Source organism: Achroia grisella, unplaced genomic scaffold (genome assembly GCF_030625045.1).
Source record: "Achroia grisella isolate CSIRO2021 unplaced genomic scaffold, CSIRO_AGI_Agris_v1 utg540, whole genome shotgun sequence".
Classification (NCBI taxonomy): domain Eukaryota; kingdom Metazoa; phylum Arthropoda; class Insecta; order Lepidoptera; family Pyralidae; genus Achroia; species Achroia grisella.
In genome coordinates, this window is record NW_026712925.1 from 3,935,447 (window position 1) to 3,956,226 (window position 20,780).

Here is a 20,780-nt window from a genome sequence, read left to right on the forward strand (position 1 = left end):
ATATTTGGCTTAAAAATAAACTCATTTACTATTTACTATTATATTAAAAGATACTAATATATTTATAACCATTTGTGTGAGAAAGATTTTTATTATATTATTACCTTATTTGCATTACATACCCAAAGTAGACTTTTTAAGAAGTTCTCTATGTGGATATATCAGTCTCGCATATTCCAGCCGTCAAAATGCTTGCTTTTTAAGATGTGTTTCGGTTGTAGCATCAGATTAGGCAGTGAAATTACAAGATTACAAACATAATGTCTTTGTCCTCTGGAATGACAACGCATGTGTGGTATCACGAGTGTAAACTTATAATGTGATGTCCGTAATGATGTTCATTTATATGTATATGGGCGACGGTTACCGCGTACTATAAGGTGAGCCGTCAACTAATTTGCTATTCCAATTATATAAAAAACAACAAATACAAATGCATATTTTTGCATTAATCACAGGAAATAACGTCAACAAAACGATAATCCACCTGTTCGGACATCTTCGATATACCGACATATCATTCTCTGTATTTTATATTTAAACTATTACATCGAATTTACAGTCCACAAATCAATCTTTTAATTTGGAAGTCCTTAGTTTAGGACTCTACACATCGATAAACAATTAAGCTTAGGCAATGATGCTTTGTATATGTCTTCTTGAGATGTCAAGTCAAATTAATACCGTAATAGAAATAGTAATTTATATTAACACACACTCAAAAGGTGCAAGGTGTTCAAACTCTACCATGTCATAAACGTAAAATGTTAGTAATTAAATTGCAACATTGTTTATCGCTGCCATTACTTCTAGTGCCATCAAACTTCAAGCTTTAAGTAAATCACACTTAATATTTTTCTTGGCCGTAACTTCTATTCCACAGAAGACACTAATCCAGAACTCAAACTGGAAACTAAATTAATCGGAAAGTTCTGTCTCATGAACGGAAACCGCTGAAGTTCTTACAAAACAAATAGTTATTTAATTTATCAATTTTACATTAGTAGTAATTGTTGTTATTGTAGATAGGTTTGTAATAGACAGGTGGCTATCCTCGGCTTCGTTTGCAGAACCCATTATCTCGCGATTCTGTGAAAAGTTTCGAGAATATCTACGTGGTGACCTTACATTATAATTGTTATTACATAACATTTATTGATTTTTACTTAGAGAAAAGATTTGGTTCTATATATACAAGTTGAATGGCACACAATCAAACGGCTCACCTAATGGGAAGTAAAATATAATCTGATGATACTAGTAATTTCACGTTAATATAATAACTTCTCATACCTGAACATAATTTGCTAGACAAGCTTCTACGGAGACCTTATGTAGGCGTCCAAATGCACAAATGAGAGAAAAATAATGCTTCTAACTGATTAAGACATATATCCAGGTATATACGAGTACAATATTAGTATTTCTATTTAGTATGAATAAATGTTATAAAAGTACATCGACCGTGAGACTTAAGGGAAGATTTGTATAATATCTAGTAATACGTAGCATAAAACTGAACGAAATATGAATACAAACGTAGTTTCACCCATTTCGTAGAAAGACTCTATTCCTATTTCACATGAATTTATAACGGTAAGTATGTCCTTATCCCATTTCGTTTAGAAATTAGAGCCCTGTCACAAACGAGGAGAGGGACAGATGCCACCAAAGTAGGTCCCTTTGAATCCTTTAGGACCAAAGCTCGGATAAATGTTATCAATAACGAATGGGTATGTAATGAATATGCCGAATACGCTATATCAGATATCGCAGTCAAATCTACTTTATCAATTCCCAATAAAGAATTGCCACCTATTTATTCTTTATTTTTTGAAATACTGCATCGCATTTTGCAAATGGACGGAGAATTTGTGAAAGTGGAGATTCAGTTTTAATCAGAGCGATTTGTATAAACTCCGACACTGCTACCGGGCGGACAGCTTCGCCATTTCAATTCATTCACTGGACCATTCAGTTAAATAATTTCATCACAATTTATTGAGTCCTGTTGTGGGATGGGAAACAATGAAAAAAATCTTTTCCATCAATTCGCCGTAATGAAATCTCTCCGGTTCCATTTTTTCCGGTCCCAAATCACTCTTTTGGAAGATTTCGCATTCCGGTTTGATTATTTTCATTATATTTATTTTGTTACTGAATTTTGTTATGTCCAGACTAAATTATCGAGGTAACTCACCACAGCCTACATTATTACGTATTTGTATGACTAGGTATATTAACAAATTAATAATACTATCTGAAACAACAACAATAATAATAGTAATAATTTCACTTATTTGCTTATTAATTGGTAGGTACAGTTTTCGGTTTTACTGAATAGCAAAAAAAACTCATATTATAATTATCGAGGTTTGTAATGGCATATATAGTAAATCAATTGATACTTAGTTACGAATGTTTTAAATAAAGCTACATTGACTAAGTTAAACTGCTAGCTAGGTAGAACTATATTATACAAAAATAGTAAAATGCACCAGTGAGTAAATAGAATAAAATATTATTCTTTTAAATTAACCACCAATATTAAAGAAAATACTGGTAAATATTTGTCGCAATGTGTATAGCATCAAAAAAATATGGAGTAAAAAAATAAAGTGTAGAAAATATGCAACGAGCGAAACTCTTCTGTTTTTTTTTAATATACTATATTTATCCTTTATTTTTTTATGAAAATAATTGACTGGCTATCTTTTATTTGGTGGTATTCATTGCCTACGATAAATGGCACCTACTATATATATATATATATATATATATATATATATATATATATATATATATATATTCATTCATATATAAACAACAGCTCGGACACAAAGTCATCATGTGATGTCACCGTGGCTACTCATGCGTTGCCTTTTCGAAGAACAACAATGTACTCTGTAAATTGTAATGTATGTAATAACTCAGGATAAATTACACAACACCATTCAAACTAAGCAGAATTGTACTATGGGCACTAAATTACTGATACAAATACTTTTTTTCTGTATATACATATATTACAATGATGAATACAAATGTTTGTAATGTACAAGAATTTGAACCCGTGATCATCGGAAGTAAGGTGATATATTAAACCACCACCGGGGGACGGCCCGTAGACTGGAATCTTACTCGTATTTATAACAACATATTTGTACGATCTGAAGATTTGCCTTAAGTATGTTGTAGTTGTACAATAGTAATTATAATTAAAACTGAATATATCTGCTTTATACAGATATGTGAAATAATCAGACCGCAACTAATGCGGCTTAAGAAGTGCCTAGTCTACGGTCAATTGTTTGGAATAGTTATATCTTACAACACAACATTAAACATGAAACGTAAATTCTATTCGCAACGTAGCAAAACTAGAGAGCCGTTAGCAAATGCTATTTCAAATTCTGCTCACTGTGCGTTATGACGGTTTAGCTGAGATAATAAAAACTAAACTTATCACAATTCGACCATACTAATATCATAAATGCGACAATCCGTCTGCCGGACTGTTTGTTTTTTCACGACTAAATAATTTTATGATTCGGAATTAAATTTTAGTCGAAGATGGATTCTATTATGAGTTAGGACATAAGTTATTTTTTATAAAAAAAAAGCAAAAGGAGTTATATAATATAACTAACTATTTCGTAGAAATCAACTATGAAATTTTTGATTATTGAAAATACAAGTAAAAATAAAAATTACAAAATTCTATAGCGTATGTACATACCGTACCATATTCATGTATTTAAAAATTATATTCCAGCGCTCGTTGAATTCTAAAATTATTATACAGATTTGAAAAATCCAAACACAATCAACCAGCGTAAAATTGTTCCTGCTATTAAGTAAAGGAATCTTCAATACTGGAATAAACTGTGTAAATACAATTGAACGTTCAGGGTCGTTAAAACGACAGACAAGTGTATACGCGGCTAAGACCAGTTCATAGTGCTGGCTACAAGCCAAACTACCCTTTTATACAATCAGCATCTCAACGCCGCAGTCGAGAGCTCGTGACAGAACTGAGAATGCACTCGATCATAACTACCGCTTGTACTGTTTCATTTAGAGCTTTTTATGGCGCGGCAAAGGTTTAAAGTCATAAATTTACAAGGCATGTCCCTTGGTAAAAGTATTCTACTATAAATCTAAGACGTGATCTACGATCTCTAAACTACGATCGAACCCATTCAATAAGTATTGCTTGAAAGAGTTACAAATACTCATCCAACCATACGACCTCATAAACTAGCGCGTTTATAATATTAGAAAGATGAATTACTTTAAATATGTATATATCTACAAAGATATACTATAATACTTAAGTATGTAGTTAGAGTAATGTATAATAATTAACATATTGTTTAGTTGCTAACATTTTTAAGTTGAATACTTTTTTAGTCAATTAATATGAATTTTATTTAAATCAAATGTTAAAAAGACGAGTTGTTAATTCGCCGGAATTTGTTATTGTTTTTTTTCGACTGATTTTATTCTCATGGTCATATACAAATTTTGTTAGGTTTACGTTTTTCTTGTGAAACAAAATATATTAGTTTAAATTATTAAATGTTACTACATGCACATAAAATATGTTTCCACTCTTATGTATATAAGTTTAAATTCAACAAAAAGAACTAGCAACGCATATGTGCATACGCGATCCTTATTGTATAAAAAAATAAGGCACTCCTCACAGTCGAGTAAAAAGAGAAGTTGCCATATTACATTTGTTTACTCGGCTGTGTGTGACAATACGGGGGTAAAAGGGGAAGATAACATTGAGGTACTATCTACTAGAGAGGACACACCATTTTTATCTATCTACAGTATCTGCAAGGCAAAAATTAGTTAATAAGTTAAAAATCAGTTAAATTAATGGTGCTTATTATACATTTCTTGAAAGATTTGTTTTGTCAATAGTGATTTCGGTAAAAATATAAACTGGTAAGGCAAAATTAATGTGAAAAATACATGATGTTTGTTTGATTACAACATTGCATTTTGTATAATTCTTCTTTTCACAATAGCGTCATTGCTATATTATCGTTTAGTTTGTATTCTGACATTAACGTCTAGTAATTGAGGATGGGGATAAAATTATAATAGGTTACATAATACCTGAAATGAACTGAACCTCAGTTTTTAGTATCGAGTTGCCAGAAACGATATGAAAGGATGACGTAGTTGTAATAAACTGTCACTACAGACTAAAAAACGTTTATCAAAAAAGTGAAGTGCGACTGTATTACCGCAAATAATTAGAATTTAGAACGATGCAAGTACGTTCTAGAGCTTAATACATCAGTGGTAAGTACTACTACACAGTAGCGCTGCAGGCATGTTGTTTCCGTTAAACTATATAAAACGACTACGTATAAAAATATACTGTTTTTTGTTCATAGTTGTTAATTATATTCTATCTAATAGCAGCAGATTTGTTTGTTACGCTTTTATGACTTAACAAACCTTCATGAAATTTGGCGCAGACATTTAGTTTGATACGTGTATACGTATTTTACGTTATTATTTAAAGTGTAGAAGGACACAACTGTGCCACTTTTTATCTCATTCAATAAGGGTCACGCGAGATATTAAACGAGTAATAAACTATATAATAATATTAATTCAAAGATCAAAAATAATTCCACAGATTGCAATAGTATCGTATAAATTAACTCTTTTAAATTCTACCTTAATAAATCTGTAGCGATAAGAATGATGATGCTGTTGAAGATACTCTTTTCGTTCTAATATTCGCAACAACGATACTAAAACATCCGGTATTGAAATTATACAGCAATTGTTGTAAAGCTATTATATTAAACCCAAATTAAGTAACGCCGATAATGGCCCAAAGCATTCTGACGCGAAATTGCGGCGCCTCTTTGCATTTATAGCACCAAAAATGAAAGATCGCAAATGAAAAATAGAATGGAAGGTGGTTACCACCTTCCGGTGGAAATAGAATTTGTAAATCGCAAGAGCTGGCTTCGGGCGGCATACAAATAATCAGAGATTTATTATGTGCTAACGTTATTGCTTCGAGCTGCGCCTTCGTGCACTGCATTGATCTGTGCTACCTGAACTTGTACAGCAAAATTAGATTTAAATTGGAATAAACTCTAAACTGTTTTTTCAATCCTTTTTAAGGAAACGATTTTAGATTAAACAGAATTAGAAATAATTTTATAGTTCATCGGAACTTAACATGAATAATTTTATGGTAAATAAAGTACCTCTTCTTTTATCACAATAATTACTTATTATTCTTATACATCATTATCTCTGCATCTTTTCATATGTCTAAAGTCTATTGATCGTCACTATTATCCACGAATGCTACATGAGAGGATAGAATTGAAAATATACCCCAATTTCATTTGGAAGATGATCATACCATATATGAGCGGAATACAGTGATAAATAAGTTTAAACATAGTAGTATCAAGTGTATGGATACCGTTAGTACTGTAGTGTTAGTGTCGCGATTTCATTCGACATTCCAATTACGGTAGTTAAATAAACTGCTGATACCTACCGACCATCGCTGTACTCCACTCATGTTGTGATCAGGGCTAGTGCAATTTAGTTGAAACGTTGAGCGTTGAAATACTCTATACTTATAAATAAAATTGGAGTGTCATTTTGTAATATTGAAATAGCCGTTATTTACATATTTTTTACAAATTTTGTCTGTCTGTCTACAGTGGCTTGACCGATGTTAACGGTACATTTTTTGACAGGTAACTGATGTAATAAGGAGTAACTTAGGCTACTTTTGTTTTAGTAAAATTCTTTTGTGTAAGAAAAATAAAGTGAAACTCCACGCTGACGAAGTCGCGGGAACAACTAGTTTATCATAAAATTGTTCGTGTTAAGACCCGAATAACTAAATAACAATGTTTATTAAACCCGTAAGTTTAAAACTATGTAGAATAATCTTCATTGAAGTAAACTTAATATTAATTTTTTCGACTACTCCTTCGGAATACAATTCATTCAGGTGAGTAACTTGTCTGGTGCTCTTTTAAACAAATATTGTTCGACGTCACTTTTTTTAAATTAAGTGGTTTGTATTCATCAGCAAACTACCAAATAGAATCAAGTCACAAAAGTCGTTTAGTAATAAAGTTGTAGTAATCGGAGCAAACGATTCCCTACAAGCAGCAACCGTTCATGAACCTTACCGGATCAGCCAGCCACCATTGCACTCAACCATATTATTTCAGAAAGTCCAATGACTCCGACCACGACGCCACTGCCTTTATTAATATTTCAGTGAGCATGACTGCTCGACTATTTCCCAACTAATGATATTTATTGGACAACAGGTGTTTTTCTACATTAGATTTTCAAGTATATATTATCTTGCAAATATGACTGAGTTTTCGACCTTATACAAAATAATTTTTCGAAATTGTCTAATTAATCGCGTAACAAAATCATAAATTCTAATGTGTGCAGAAAGAAATATAATAACATATGTTTATGGCACGGTTCGTTAAGCACTTTGCTTTATGTACCTAAATATATTCATAATGCATTTTATTTCCATTCTATTTAATAATTTTTCATCTTCATCTTTCATCATCTGTTTTTTAACCATCGCTTCCAAAAATGTTATCAAATTCCTGTCCATAGCAGGTATTAGTAGCCAATTTTAAAACGGATGTTGCAGTGTTATAAGTCTTTGTTCGCCTGCAAATAACCTAAATATTGATTTTATTGAATATAAATTCCAATAAAAACAACAATTTTCCAAAATGGAAAATTAGTACTGAGAGAAAAACTTTCAAACATCACGAAATTACAAAATTCACTGGTGAAAGTTGCTAGCAAAAATAGAAGCATTTGTTTCAACCTACGGTTTTAATGTGTAGAAATAAAAAGTGCAAAACATACTACTCTGTTTTGTTCATCATCTGGCCACTATGTGGAATTATATTCGCTACAAGTGTGCTGTATTTTTTGAGTTTGACCATTATATTATTCATTCTGTGAAGCCAGACTGTGGGTGCTGACGACCTCTAGGTAATTTATAAATAAGTGAACATTTTATTTTATTACCACATTACATGAAGTATGTTCATTATATGAACTTTTTCGGTCAGGCTGTCTATCCGTACATAGAGAGGTAGAAGGATAAGTTCATATATGATGGACTTAAGTGGAGGAATGACATATGAGTGCGTCGACCCCTAATAATCCGTGGGGTGAAGGCAATTCAATGACCTTATTGAAATGTCTAATTTTTTTTAATAATAAGAATGCAAATATACTCTGATGTTTCAATATGTCGGAAAAATACAACCGTTTTCTACTATTAAAATAAATATGTAACAATTTACGTCCGCGACAGCGACTATGCGATGTCAGCTTTGTAGCAATAAAGATCGTGCATACAGTTATAACTCGTATATGATTCCCAGCAAAAACTACTAAATCTTGGAAACATAGTGGGAAAATAATTTGGTATATTTTATACTATGAAAAAATTAACAATACATAACAAAATTAACATATGTCCAATACGATTATAAATTTTCCAATACGAAAATAAATTTATAAATTTGAGTGTTGGCGAAAATATCGCATTGAGGATACCACAATGTGTTTTTTTTTTTGTAGACCAGAAAGAAGTAGCTTTCTGGTCTACAAAAAAAAAACACGAAAACAATTGTGACATTATTTTTATATGACCAACAGGGGAGCGATTCAAGACATCCGTTATATACCTACACACATAGTCAAGGATATTGCATAATAATAAACGTTTCGTTTCAAGTAATATTTACTTTCTTATTAGTAAAAATGTGAAAGAGTGGTCGTTTGTTATTCTTGATGCTTTAAAGACTTAACCAATCGTTCATCAAAATGTAATATTTGGCATGAAGATGACATCATAGCCTATCTACTTCTCTCTCTGCGGTGGCCTTAGTGGTTTAGTGGTTTAGTACACTGGTTTATTTCCGCTAGTCGCGGGTTCGATACCTCGGTGTTTTCTATGTATATTATGTATATATTTACAAAAAAATGTAATTATTTATGTCAGTTGTTTAGTATCTATAACACAAGCTCTGCTTATCTTGGAACTAGATGGCATTGTGTGAATTGTCCAGAAGTGCTTGTTTTGGTAATCATCATCACGGTCATCGTATAGTAAAATAATAACCGGACTACTTCAATGAACTACATTACTTCGGTTAGAAGAAACGGATGTAACTTTTTTATACTGAATACAAAAAATGTTCGTTCCTTCTAATTAAAGTCTGAATAAAAATTCCTTAACAGAATATGTGTATGCCTGCTTAACCTCGACTCACATCATGAAATATGAACCTAAACTCTCGCAATAAATACGCATACGATATTACAAAAGCAAATTGAGCTAAGTGCTTTTAGCTCAAACAGCTAACCCTTTACAAGTGCTATTACTCCTATAATGTTAATTCGTACCGCCGACCGACTAGAACTGCAAATAAAACTTAAGCGTCCCGTTCCTACGCTATTTCGAACGCTTACAGATTCAAAATGGCGATGAATATTGCTCACTCCCGCGGGACGAAAACTACGTATTTATTTTGTTTCCTATTTATGTAATGGCATGCCATCCGGTATCAAATGTAGAAAATATTTTTGTTAACAATAGTGTGGGTGATTTTTTCTAATATATTTTCCTACTTACGAAAATATCACAGTACAAAACTCCTATACCTCATTAAGCATAACATGACCGCAATATATTACACTCTTTCCATTAATAATTTCACTAAATCATAAAATATTTTCCAATAAACCATTTTATGTTAACGCTTCATTTGCCAGCAAGAAAATAATAGTCTCCATTCAGCCAGGGATGCAAAGCCCTCTCTACTCAGCAACAAAGATATTTATTACGGCAAAGAGCAAAATTTATATAAATTATTTCGCGTACCCACACAGCGCTCATTATTCATCGCAGAACGACTTGAATAGAACTTTCGTAATTAGGTACCTACTTTTAGCGACTTTGAGAGAATATGTGAGTAAGGGGACGTCATGCTGTGACATTTAATTCCAATTTCTTACCAAATATAACGTTTAATTCAACAATTAAGTATTATATTATAATATGCTTTTGCTGTTAGATAATGTAATAACAATTGTTTATTTATGGTTGCCATTATAAACGATTAAAAAACTATATATCATATCGAGTCAAGAGTTTAACATCATTGAACATAGATAGATTAAACTTCAAATTCAGACCTTCAACAGAGAAATTGTTCATGTAAAGAAAATAATAAAAATAAAATAAATATAATATTAATAATATCCAAAAATGTCGTGAAGATAAAAAAATAGACGGTCCGGATTTTTTAATTGGGCTCTTTTAATTAACTAAGTTATTTATATAGTTTGGCTTAAATTAATTATTTAAGGCCAGTATTATCATGGATAATTTAAATGACATTTTTCTTATTCTGTATGTAAAATATAAATATTTATATTTATTACCATGTTTTCATTGTATAATTTAGTATAGTTTATTAAACATATGTAAAGCTATAGTAATACAAATTTTCATATGTAGGTACTTGACTCAAATAGTGTTAAAATACGATACTTGTAAGTATTCACATAGGTACTTTTTTAATCTTTTTTACAATTTAAAAACGAGTGTGCATAATAACATAAAAACAGATTAAACAACATCTGCCCTAGCACAGATAAAATAAGATTACATAGTCCTAACATTATGTCGATTGCGTTTCACAAAATTAACAAACGAAGAATTACTAATGCTTTGTTCCACAATAAACTGAATATTAATATAGCACAATATTACTGCCAAAATGTACAAACACTCCTCAATAAGTTCAACCCACCACAAACACGTTTTGAGAATATTCAATTTTAGCTCTAACAATATTTAATATTTTATTCCTCAAAAAAAAACGAGGATTAAAACAAAAAAACATGTCGATTAAAATAAATCAAACATAAAGATCCATTCAGAAAATATGTAACGTTAAATATAAACGTGATTTTTATAAAATGCTAACGACCAGACATAGCTTTACACGAGTATTTCATTAATAAACACGAAAAAATTTACAAAATATGAGAAAATTTTCGTGAGAAGATTTTCGAGAAGAAATCACGTCTTGCATGCTGTTTTCGTCCATCAACAAATTGATGGATGGAAACCGCATGAGTAGTTCTTCAGGTTATTGCGATAGGTAGACGAGCCGAAGGAATGCAATTTGTTTTATAATGTGCATAGACATACAATAGTACACTTTTTATTGACGATTTTATTAGCTGCCATCTTCTGGTTATTTTCTTGGAAATGACTTTTACAAAAGGCCATCTAAAGAAAGAACTTGTAATTACAATTGTTTTAACTTAATCGTAGTAACGTTAACAAGGGGTAATAAGTTTTCTCTGTATGTTACTCAACAATAATATTATATTATAATATATTGTTTTAAAGTTTCACTACAATTTTAGTTTTTATTTACTTTCAACTTATTTTAGAAAATGAAAAATCTCAACATATCTGTTTGTCTATATGTGTACTGATTTTACATTTGATTTTCCATAAATCAGATGATTTCTTCCCCAATTTGATGTACGTATCAAATAATATACCTATTTATTTCATTAATAACTGGAATTACGATATATTTAACTGCTACTCACACGTAATGTAATAAAAAATGGAAACTAAATATATAATAAACCTAATATATTAATTCAATTATATTGAAATAAATACGTCTGATCAACAACAAAAAAGTATCAGAATTATTCTTAAAAAAATTGCTCCCTACCATGCAATGGAGCCTCTTTATATTATTTTGCTAACTGTCCTACTTTAAGAGCCAACAAAAAATTCGACCGCCTGGAGAATTGCCAGATACCATTTCCTGCCAGCGAGTAATTCTTACTGAAAAAACCACGAGGCAGCTGACGTATAACTTCATAAATAATTCGACAGGGGGCGTGTCTCCGAGTTACCCTTGATGTCTGTACAGATTTTTAAACGCCGACTTATTTTTAGGGTTTCGGTATTTGCATACTAAATGGAGCTTTCTTATTGTGTTAACATTAAGAAGGGCTTTAGTCGTCAGACTCGGATTACAATTTATTAAACGACAAAAAAATTATTAACCGTCATAAAAAGTAAATTCTACCCAATACTACGTTATTAATACAACTAATGCGTGAGTTCCTTATTGCTTAACGCCGTAACAGATACACCATTCTTAATAAATTTTTTGGCATAAATGTAACGTTTGTGATGTAAGACATATCCTACTTTTCATCCCATATCTGAGTCAGTTATGAGATTACTCTCATTTTATGCATATCATCATTCAAAGGAAAGAACGCCGAAAAAAAGATGAATGCACTTCATCTTTTTTGGGCGTTCTCCTCGTTCATATGGAGTATTGTTCTATAAGAACAGACTTATAAGGAAAGATATGTCCGAAACCACGCCCTGATTTAAAAAATTCTTCTATCTTTTGACACAGGAAGACAAGTATGTATATTTTAACTTATGTATGTGTGCCCGGAGAAAACCGAGGCGGGGTTACTACTGATTAATTAAGCCTTTGTATAGCAAACAACGAAATGACCTCATCTTGTAAATAATCGAAACTTCGATTTCTTTTGACATAAACCCAAAAATACAATTGAAGCGAAGAATTTCTCTTTGAATATTCATATAAGTGTTTGTCTTATTCTTTTTGAGCTGCTATGTCACTTTTTCCTTAGTTAAATCACAGGACTACATTTCTACAGAATATAAGCTTGGTTTAAGCAATACGCTCACTCCGGAAATGAATATTAGTAAAAACAAGTATGAACAATATAAATACTATTTGAACTATCAATGAAACGTGGGTTTCAAGGGTCTGGTGACTGCTTATAGGTTTTATTTAATAGTTCAAGATATAATTGTACCTATATAGGTATTTGCAGAATTTTATGGTTATCTGTGAAACCGGTGTTGTAAAATATATATTGTAACTAACATAAAAACAAGTCGGGTACATTTTAGCATTGCTCAAACAGAATTTATAATTCTGGGTCGTGTTTCTCTTTTGCTTTAATTTTTTAATTATTTATATTATATGTCAAAGGAATTTTAAGAGATCAGCTCAAGGATAAAGTGAAAGCTTCTGGTTACAGGTGCAAAGCCCGGTGTTGGTGGTCGAACTGACACTGAATAGATTAGAGGGGACCCAGCTGAGGGCTTTAGGGCTCCTGTCAGTGTTCGGATTCAACGTGACGTTCGCAGTCAGGGCTCCGAGTGAAGGGCCCGGGCCGATTTCGTGTAGCGCTATTGAGTGCCGTTTATTGGGCCACTGCTACGCTCAGCATAATTATCAGTAAGTAATTAATACACAACATATCTTAGTTTTACAGATATATATTTAACGCAATTTCAGATTGCAATAAATTATTATTATATTATAATAGAATTTACAGTAGTTCATCCTTGAATGTGTGTATTAAATATTTTTCTGCTAAACCATTTATTATACATACTGACTATGATAAAGAGGTCAAAAATTGTTATTAGTCTGTTTATCTTTGCACGCTAATCTCAGAAATAGCTGAATAGATAAATTATTTTCGCAAATGTAATAGTACCCTTCCCGTAATATTCATTAATAAAAAATGTAATCTATTATTACTCCACGCATACGAAATCATGGATACAGCTACTAAACTAAAATATATTGCCAAGACTCACAGACTCATAAGGCTTTTATTGTTAAAAACTATCCTTATCCTTTATTACCCACACTTGCTCACATCATTTTCATATGCATGCAGTATATTAAATTACATTAGTTATAGAATATAGAAGAAAAACAACAAAGAATATTTATAACATTTTCCAATAACATTAAGAGCCAAACCACTAACTAACAGTAACAGGCACTAACATTAAAAACTCTACAGTGGTCAATAAATATGGCTTAACCGTATTACATAGAAGAACTTTAAAAACTAGTGACTTTAATTCCATTCCACGAGACCTGGAGAGTAACTCTAAGAAGTTACTTTTTACATTATAAACGCTAAGTATTCATAGATTTTAAAATAATAAATGATGATGTCGAAAAGAATTTTATATTATTACCGCTGCCCAAGTCTTAATTAAAATAATCTGAATTTTCCGTAGCTATTCTGACCATAATTGATCATTTTATAAAGAGCTGCAAATTTAAATTCTCTTTAGGCAGAATCAAAATTTAATTTAGAGTTAATCCCGCCTAAAATTACGGATAATATACATTATAAGTCAGAAGCAAATTTGTCCATTGAAAATGCATTTACATAGAAAATTTTCGAATATTTCGTGTTTTAATGGAAAGGATTTATCGACGAAAAATCTCTGTCGCAACGAACCCATTAACGAAGTCAATAGAGCGCGAAAATTTAGTGCAAAGCTGAACAAAGTGGGCGCGATGGAATCTGGTGACAAGCGGACCACTCGCGGCAATATAGTATCATCATTCACTGTTTACAAATTGCAAAAACTAGCCATCATGCAACATGGTATCACACAGGCTCCACGCGGTTATTTTGTGAAATTTATTGCTTGTAGCCCAATATTTTCCGCTTTGCAGAGAGTTTTACTGCTCCTGTTTCGAGGGTTACTCCGGACCGGACTGCGGAGTGGGCCCGCTGTGCCCGAGGACCTCCAATATGTGCAAAAATGGCGGCACCTGCAGGTAAGTAAATACATGAACAACCTTCACTATTTTGTTTCGCTCCCACGCTATGTTTAGTAGGCAGCGGTCGCTCGCTGCGCAATTTACTTGGTATAACGAATTTTCACAACGGAATTCCTCCTTGATATTTGTTGAGATAAACTTTGGCTCGTTACAAGTTAAATGCACATTACTCTGAAGCGGTCCCGTCTTATTTAACTTGTGTGCGGAATGGTTCGGGCGCTGTCTTTGTATTTTCTGTGAGGGCGCCGTACATGATTTTCACTGCACGTTATTTAACTTGACAACTCCTTAATTCAGTACAAAGCTTCTAACACCTGACACCATGAATAATACAACAGCGTGTGTTGTCAGTGTTTTGTGTGTGCTATTTTTATACAATATACATATATTACGTATAGTATCTATCATATAAGTATATTTGTATACAAAATATTTTTTATACGCAGCAGAGAATAAAAAAATATTTGTGTATTATATCGATATTTTTGTTACTGTAATTGAAATGGTAATCACTCTGACGACCTACACAATACCATGGACTTCTTGAGACGCTCAGACCTTGATATTCCTAAGGAATAAAGTATCATACCTTCTATACTGAAATTTCGCTAACAAATGTCACCTCTCAAACGAAAGACTACTAATAAAATAAACTGTTTAGCGGCAGAAATATGTGTGAGAGAGATACCTAAGCAGACAACTTTGCACAAAGTGGCTGACTTTCAGCAGAAATTATGATAAGAATAAAAATATACGCGCTACTACATTTGATAAGTAAAGCGAATGCCTGATTAAGGGTTTCATCGTTATAACTTCAACTTTTGAAACGAAGCGCTGAATCTGGAGATTTATCACATAACTTCTGTGAGCTGACCTAAAATCAGAGTAGAGAATAACACACAAATACCCCTAGGTTCTTTATCGTGACATCGCTAAAGTTAGAACCAGTACTGCAGTTCATCCAACAAAGATGAAATTATAAAGTTAAACTGACTGCTGGCTGCATCCACAGAGACGAATAAGTTTGCAGCCTGTATATATATGAGTACGTTGATTCTCTCTGTAGGTATACTATATTGCAAATTTTCACTAGTATACAGTAACAACAAATTATAGTAATATTACTCAAACTCAACTCAAAAATAAACATGTTCCTTGGTAAAGAAACTGGCACCCGCCTAATAGGAAGGGATTACCGTCAGCTACAGATATTACAGCATTACGGATATTACAAAATGAGTAGTGAGCCTTATTGTTTTTTTGTATATTAAGAAAACAATACTGTTATAATACTTATGTGATAATCGAAGTACATAAATATATACACATACACATTGTTTTCGCATATAAATATCATTACCATTCCTGGAATAAGTCTTATGTCTCCCGTACCTAACCTTACCGTCAACTGTTTGATCTCACTTCAAACCGGAATACAACTTGCGAACGTTGCATCGTAACTGACGATATAGTTGATATTGATGACTTTAAGCAAAGACTATTTTGACAAAAAACAATTTGACAAATCTTTAAAACTCTTCGATTATTATGTATGTGTATTTCAAAGGTATATTAGATTTTTATTTGTTACATAGTACACACATACAGGTTTAATTACAAACAGTATATATTACAGTACAAAATATCTCATAGATCAGTGTGGAGAATGACTTAAGGAGCAAAACACTGGTTATCTTTTGCGAAGATAAATATACTATTTTAATAAAACATATATAGTTATATACTTATATTATTTGTAAGCAATTAACTTAACATTTTGTACAGACAGATGGGTCCGGCGGCTGTAAGCTGTATTTGCGCTCCCGGCTACACCGGTGATTTGTGCGAATCACAAATAGCAGAACCAGGTTAGTACATTAATTCTATTATTACATTTATCAAAATCCACGACTTAGGACAAGGTCTCTAATTGATAGTATTTTTTTTGTCTAAAATCTGTTTAGCTTTATGGAAGATGTCCTCGGATGTAAACAGATTTTAATTATATGGAATCAATAGGATTTATACTGGTATTAGAATTACATTAAAAATAAAAGAAATTAACACGATTGTTCACTCGTTTGTTTTCGCGGCATGGAATTAAAGTACAATTACACTGCCGCAAGAGACCTCGACATAAAATCGCTGTCCAGGCGGTTTAATAATAAAAAGGTAAATTATCCACTTATGACGGGAAAGCCGTGCCTTGTAGTGGAACAATGAAATATTTGTTTTTATGATGTTGAATGACAGCCTATTCATAAAAATCTGTGAAACCGTTTATTATAACCAGTATTATTCATCATAAGGCTTCGAATTATATAACAGTATTATAAATAACACAACTATGTTCAACTTACTGTTTCTGTGCGCTATAATTTTCTCTAGAGATTCCACAAAGAGCAATTACAATCGGGAAGCGTTAAGAATCGCAACGGGAATTGGCTAGCTACAGCCCTCCAATTAACTTCACTGGCAAATAGTTAGCTATTTGTAACAATACGAGTCAAAAAACCTACCTCTGAATCGAAGTATCGAAGTTGTTTCCTGACCGATCCAAATAATTTTCCTTTTGTTGTAGAAATGCAATATACAGTAGGTAATTTTAGACTTATATATTGCAGTTTATTTTACTACTGAAAAAGAGATAGATGGACTGTGTGAAATATGATATAGTAAGAACTGCGAAGAGGAATGAATGGAAGAGAAAAACCTATTTATTACGCCGACCCCAAATAAATGGGATAAGGAAGAAGCAGATGGTGATTTTACTACTCATATGTATAGCGATATGTGAGAAACTTTCTTTTAAAAAATTAACCTATCCTGACATAATTTGTGTAATATTAATAAGATTATATATGTAATTAGAAATAAATGTATTTATTCCTATTGATATTATCTATGAATCGTTTATCGTATTCATAGTACAAATACAACATATAGTAGTGTTTAATTTGGAACTTAAACTGTCCAGTATCCAGGCTTTTTTAATATTTTTAAATCTCATTGATTACAACAAAGTTCATTTTGTCTTTATACTATAATTCTATCAGGTGCATTGTAAAAGGTATATGATATTATAAATGTAAAATTTTAATATTAAAGACATATTGTGTGTAAAGTCTAGACCGCCACACCACTCTGTCAAATAAATGTTTCTGTACCATGTTTGTTCCAAGTGCAAATTGCTTGTATAATATCACAAATGTAACTCGTTAGAACATACATTTGTCCAAGTTGGTTAGGGTTGCCAACTATTTATATATACACGGTTTTGTTGAACAAATCCCATTTATTATTATAAAATGTATATGTATATATATAAAATAGATTTTTTATTGCGACTGGTAAGAGAGTAATATTTAAATTTGAAAAACATCAACACTATCGTTATATAATATGAGTATATAGAATATATAAAACTTTTTTATAGAAATAAAATTCTAGGCTCTGTTTCTTATCAAATTCATAACTTCCTTAGACATAAGTTGCTTTCTATAATTATTATTTTGTATAAAACTCACTCCGACTTGTCACACAATATACTATATAGGTATATCATGTATTACTACAACAGTCAGTGTTCCAGTCTCAGTTGAATTGGTTTCAATGAGCGCTTAAACCAATTTCGGAACAGTACTTTTATTGAATAAATAGTGATTACTATCTTATATATCATTATTATTATTTTGTTTCCGAGAATTTTCACTTAAATAAGTTTATAATTTAAAAAAATATTTTATGATAACGATGAAATAATACAACAATTTCCAACCCTAAATTGTTGAAAACTACTGTTTGAAATTCTCCGCTTTCTCTTGAATAGTTTTGTTGATACAACAGGTGTTTGGTACACATGTACTGATTAACAACCAGTTTACGTGTTTATGATATGTTATTAAAGAGTTCATTATAATATAACAAACCCAAAGTTTCAAAAGTATGTTGTATACGTACTTTCATTTTATTATCTTTCCATTATCGGTGCCAACTTTTTTCCTCGGTCATATATTTTGACGTTAAATGTGTCACTCTCTATGCGATGAATTACAAAGAAACATAAAATTTATTTGTGTACCCTTCCAGATCGAACATTCAGATTTATCATTTTAAAATAGGTCCCTAATATCTGTATATAGTATACAAAGTGTTTAGGATTGTCTAATTATACGAATGATTTCATGAGCATTCTAATACTCAAAAATTTTGTAAATTTCCTTTATATAAATTGCATTTTTGTAAATTAATTTAATATATGGTTTTGTAATTAGTAAGGTAAATACCTTTAGATATTATTCAGATCGAAAATAACTTTTTGTATGTATATCTAATTGTGTATACAGTTATCTATATTAAAAGTAAGTTCATTAATATTTAAGGGGATGAATATAAGTCAATTGATCTTTATTAAAAATATACAAAGACAATAAACTATTCTTATGTCTAAAGTCATTTTAATATATTGTATAAAGTTTGAAATGTTATTAGAAGAACAAAGTTCGACCTACCGTCTAGACTAATATCAAAGAAAATCTATTAGTTGTTTAGTTTCTTTTTTATTAAATTTATTTCAATTGTATTTTGGTAAGTTCAATGAACCAACTAAATATTCATGTAAGACCAGCAATATGTTTATTTTATTAAGAATTAAAAAATAATATAACACAAAATTTATTTATTATAAATAAATAATTTTTTTATAAATAAATAAATTTTATGTTATATTATTTTTCTCTGTCTGTTTGTCTATTACATCTGTCTGTCTAAAAAGACACAAGAGCGATGTATTAGTAGATATAGGTATATTTAGATATTTACGTACGTACGTACGTATGTATTACTATGTATGGATTGTTTTATTCACAAATACGGTTTAGGAGCGAATTGATTATATGGATATAATAATGGCCCCCTTGTTAGCAATTTATAATATCAGGTTGACCTCCACGTAATTCTTACTGAATACCGTTTTGATTAACAATTAGTATTACATTAGTTAACCATCATAGCAAATTCACCTGCAACTTTGCTATAATGGTTAACTAACCTAACTGTATGCTCATCCTAGCATTCTCTACTGGTGCCTAATTAAAATACCATTCCATATCCACCCATAAAAAAACCTATACCTCCACTGTTAAGAGCATACAGTCAAAGCAGATGAAGCACAATTCAATGTTCATCCATAAAAGAACTGTGTTATTTAAATAAAAGTTAACAATCTTTAAATGTTGTGTTGTTTCAGAGTGTGGTATTGAGGAATGCTCCGATGGCTGCAAACAAGGAAGCACGTGCGACTGTAACCCGAAAGATTCTGATTTCAGTAAGTATCAAACATATTTATATCATCATCTTTCTGTACACCTCCCGTCATTTGAATCACTATGATTGATATATTGTGTTTTGTTTACTCAAGTATCTATTTATTTAGCATTTTACTCTTGTGCATAATAGTTTGTATTTGCACAAAATTTTAAATATACAATATCATATTATTATTTTTTTCTTTCTTTCTTTCTTTTTAAATCACACTATATGGACGTTAAATAGTGTCCATAAACGTTTTACAGAACAGAATGGCTTGATTTTTCCCATTTGTATGCAATACTGCATTCTCCAACATCTTTGTAGATGTCAAGCGAGATTAGGGCAATATCATGTCATAAGACAAGCTTACCCATGATAGATCGCGGTTTTATAAAGATTTGTCGGGACATATTTTCTTAAAATTCAAATAAGAATACCTAAAATTATTATAGTCTCTTCATATTCCATGCGATGAAAAATTATATATATATATAAATATATGTTAAGTTAAATCTAATCCTCCTTATCATTAATTACTTAAACACATACATTATTAAAAATCTAAAAGATAGTAAAAGGAAAGATAAACCTTTCCTTTTTCTACGTTCGTAGAACACGTTCCTATACTGGAACCTTTCTCATTAATAAGTAATATTAAAAAAACGAAGGAATTACAGTTTTGTAGGCGAAACAAACTTACAATTTATCACAAGA

General features: G+C 31.2%; 1 protein-coding gene across 1 annotated transcript in view; it reads left to right on the forward strand.

Annotated features, from left to right (window-relative positions):
• LOC131847576 (uncharacterized) overlaps positions 1-20,780 on the forward strand; it is a 360,246-nt gene that overhangs the window by 320,408 nt on the left and 19,058 nt on the right. The window contains 4 exon segments of the mRNA XM_059197169.1: positions 13,198-13,397; positions 14,649-14,753; positions 16,542-16,624; positions 20,005-20,082. Of these exon segments, the coding sequence (XP_059053152.1) occupies positions 13,198-13,397; positions 14,649-14,753; positions 16,542-16,624; positions 20,005-20,082 (466 nt within the window).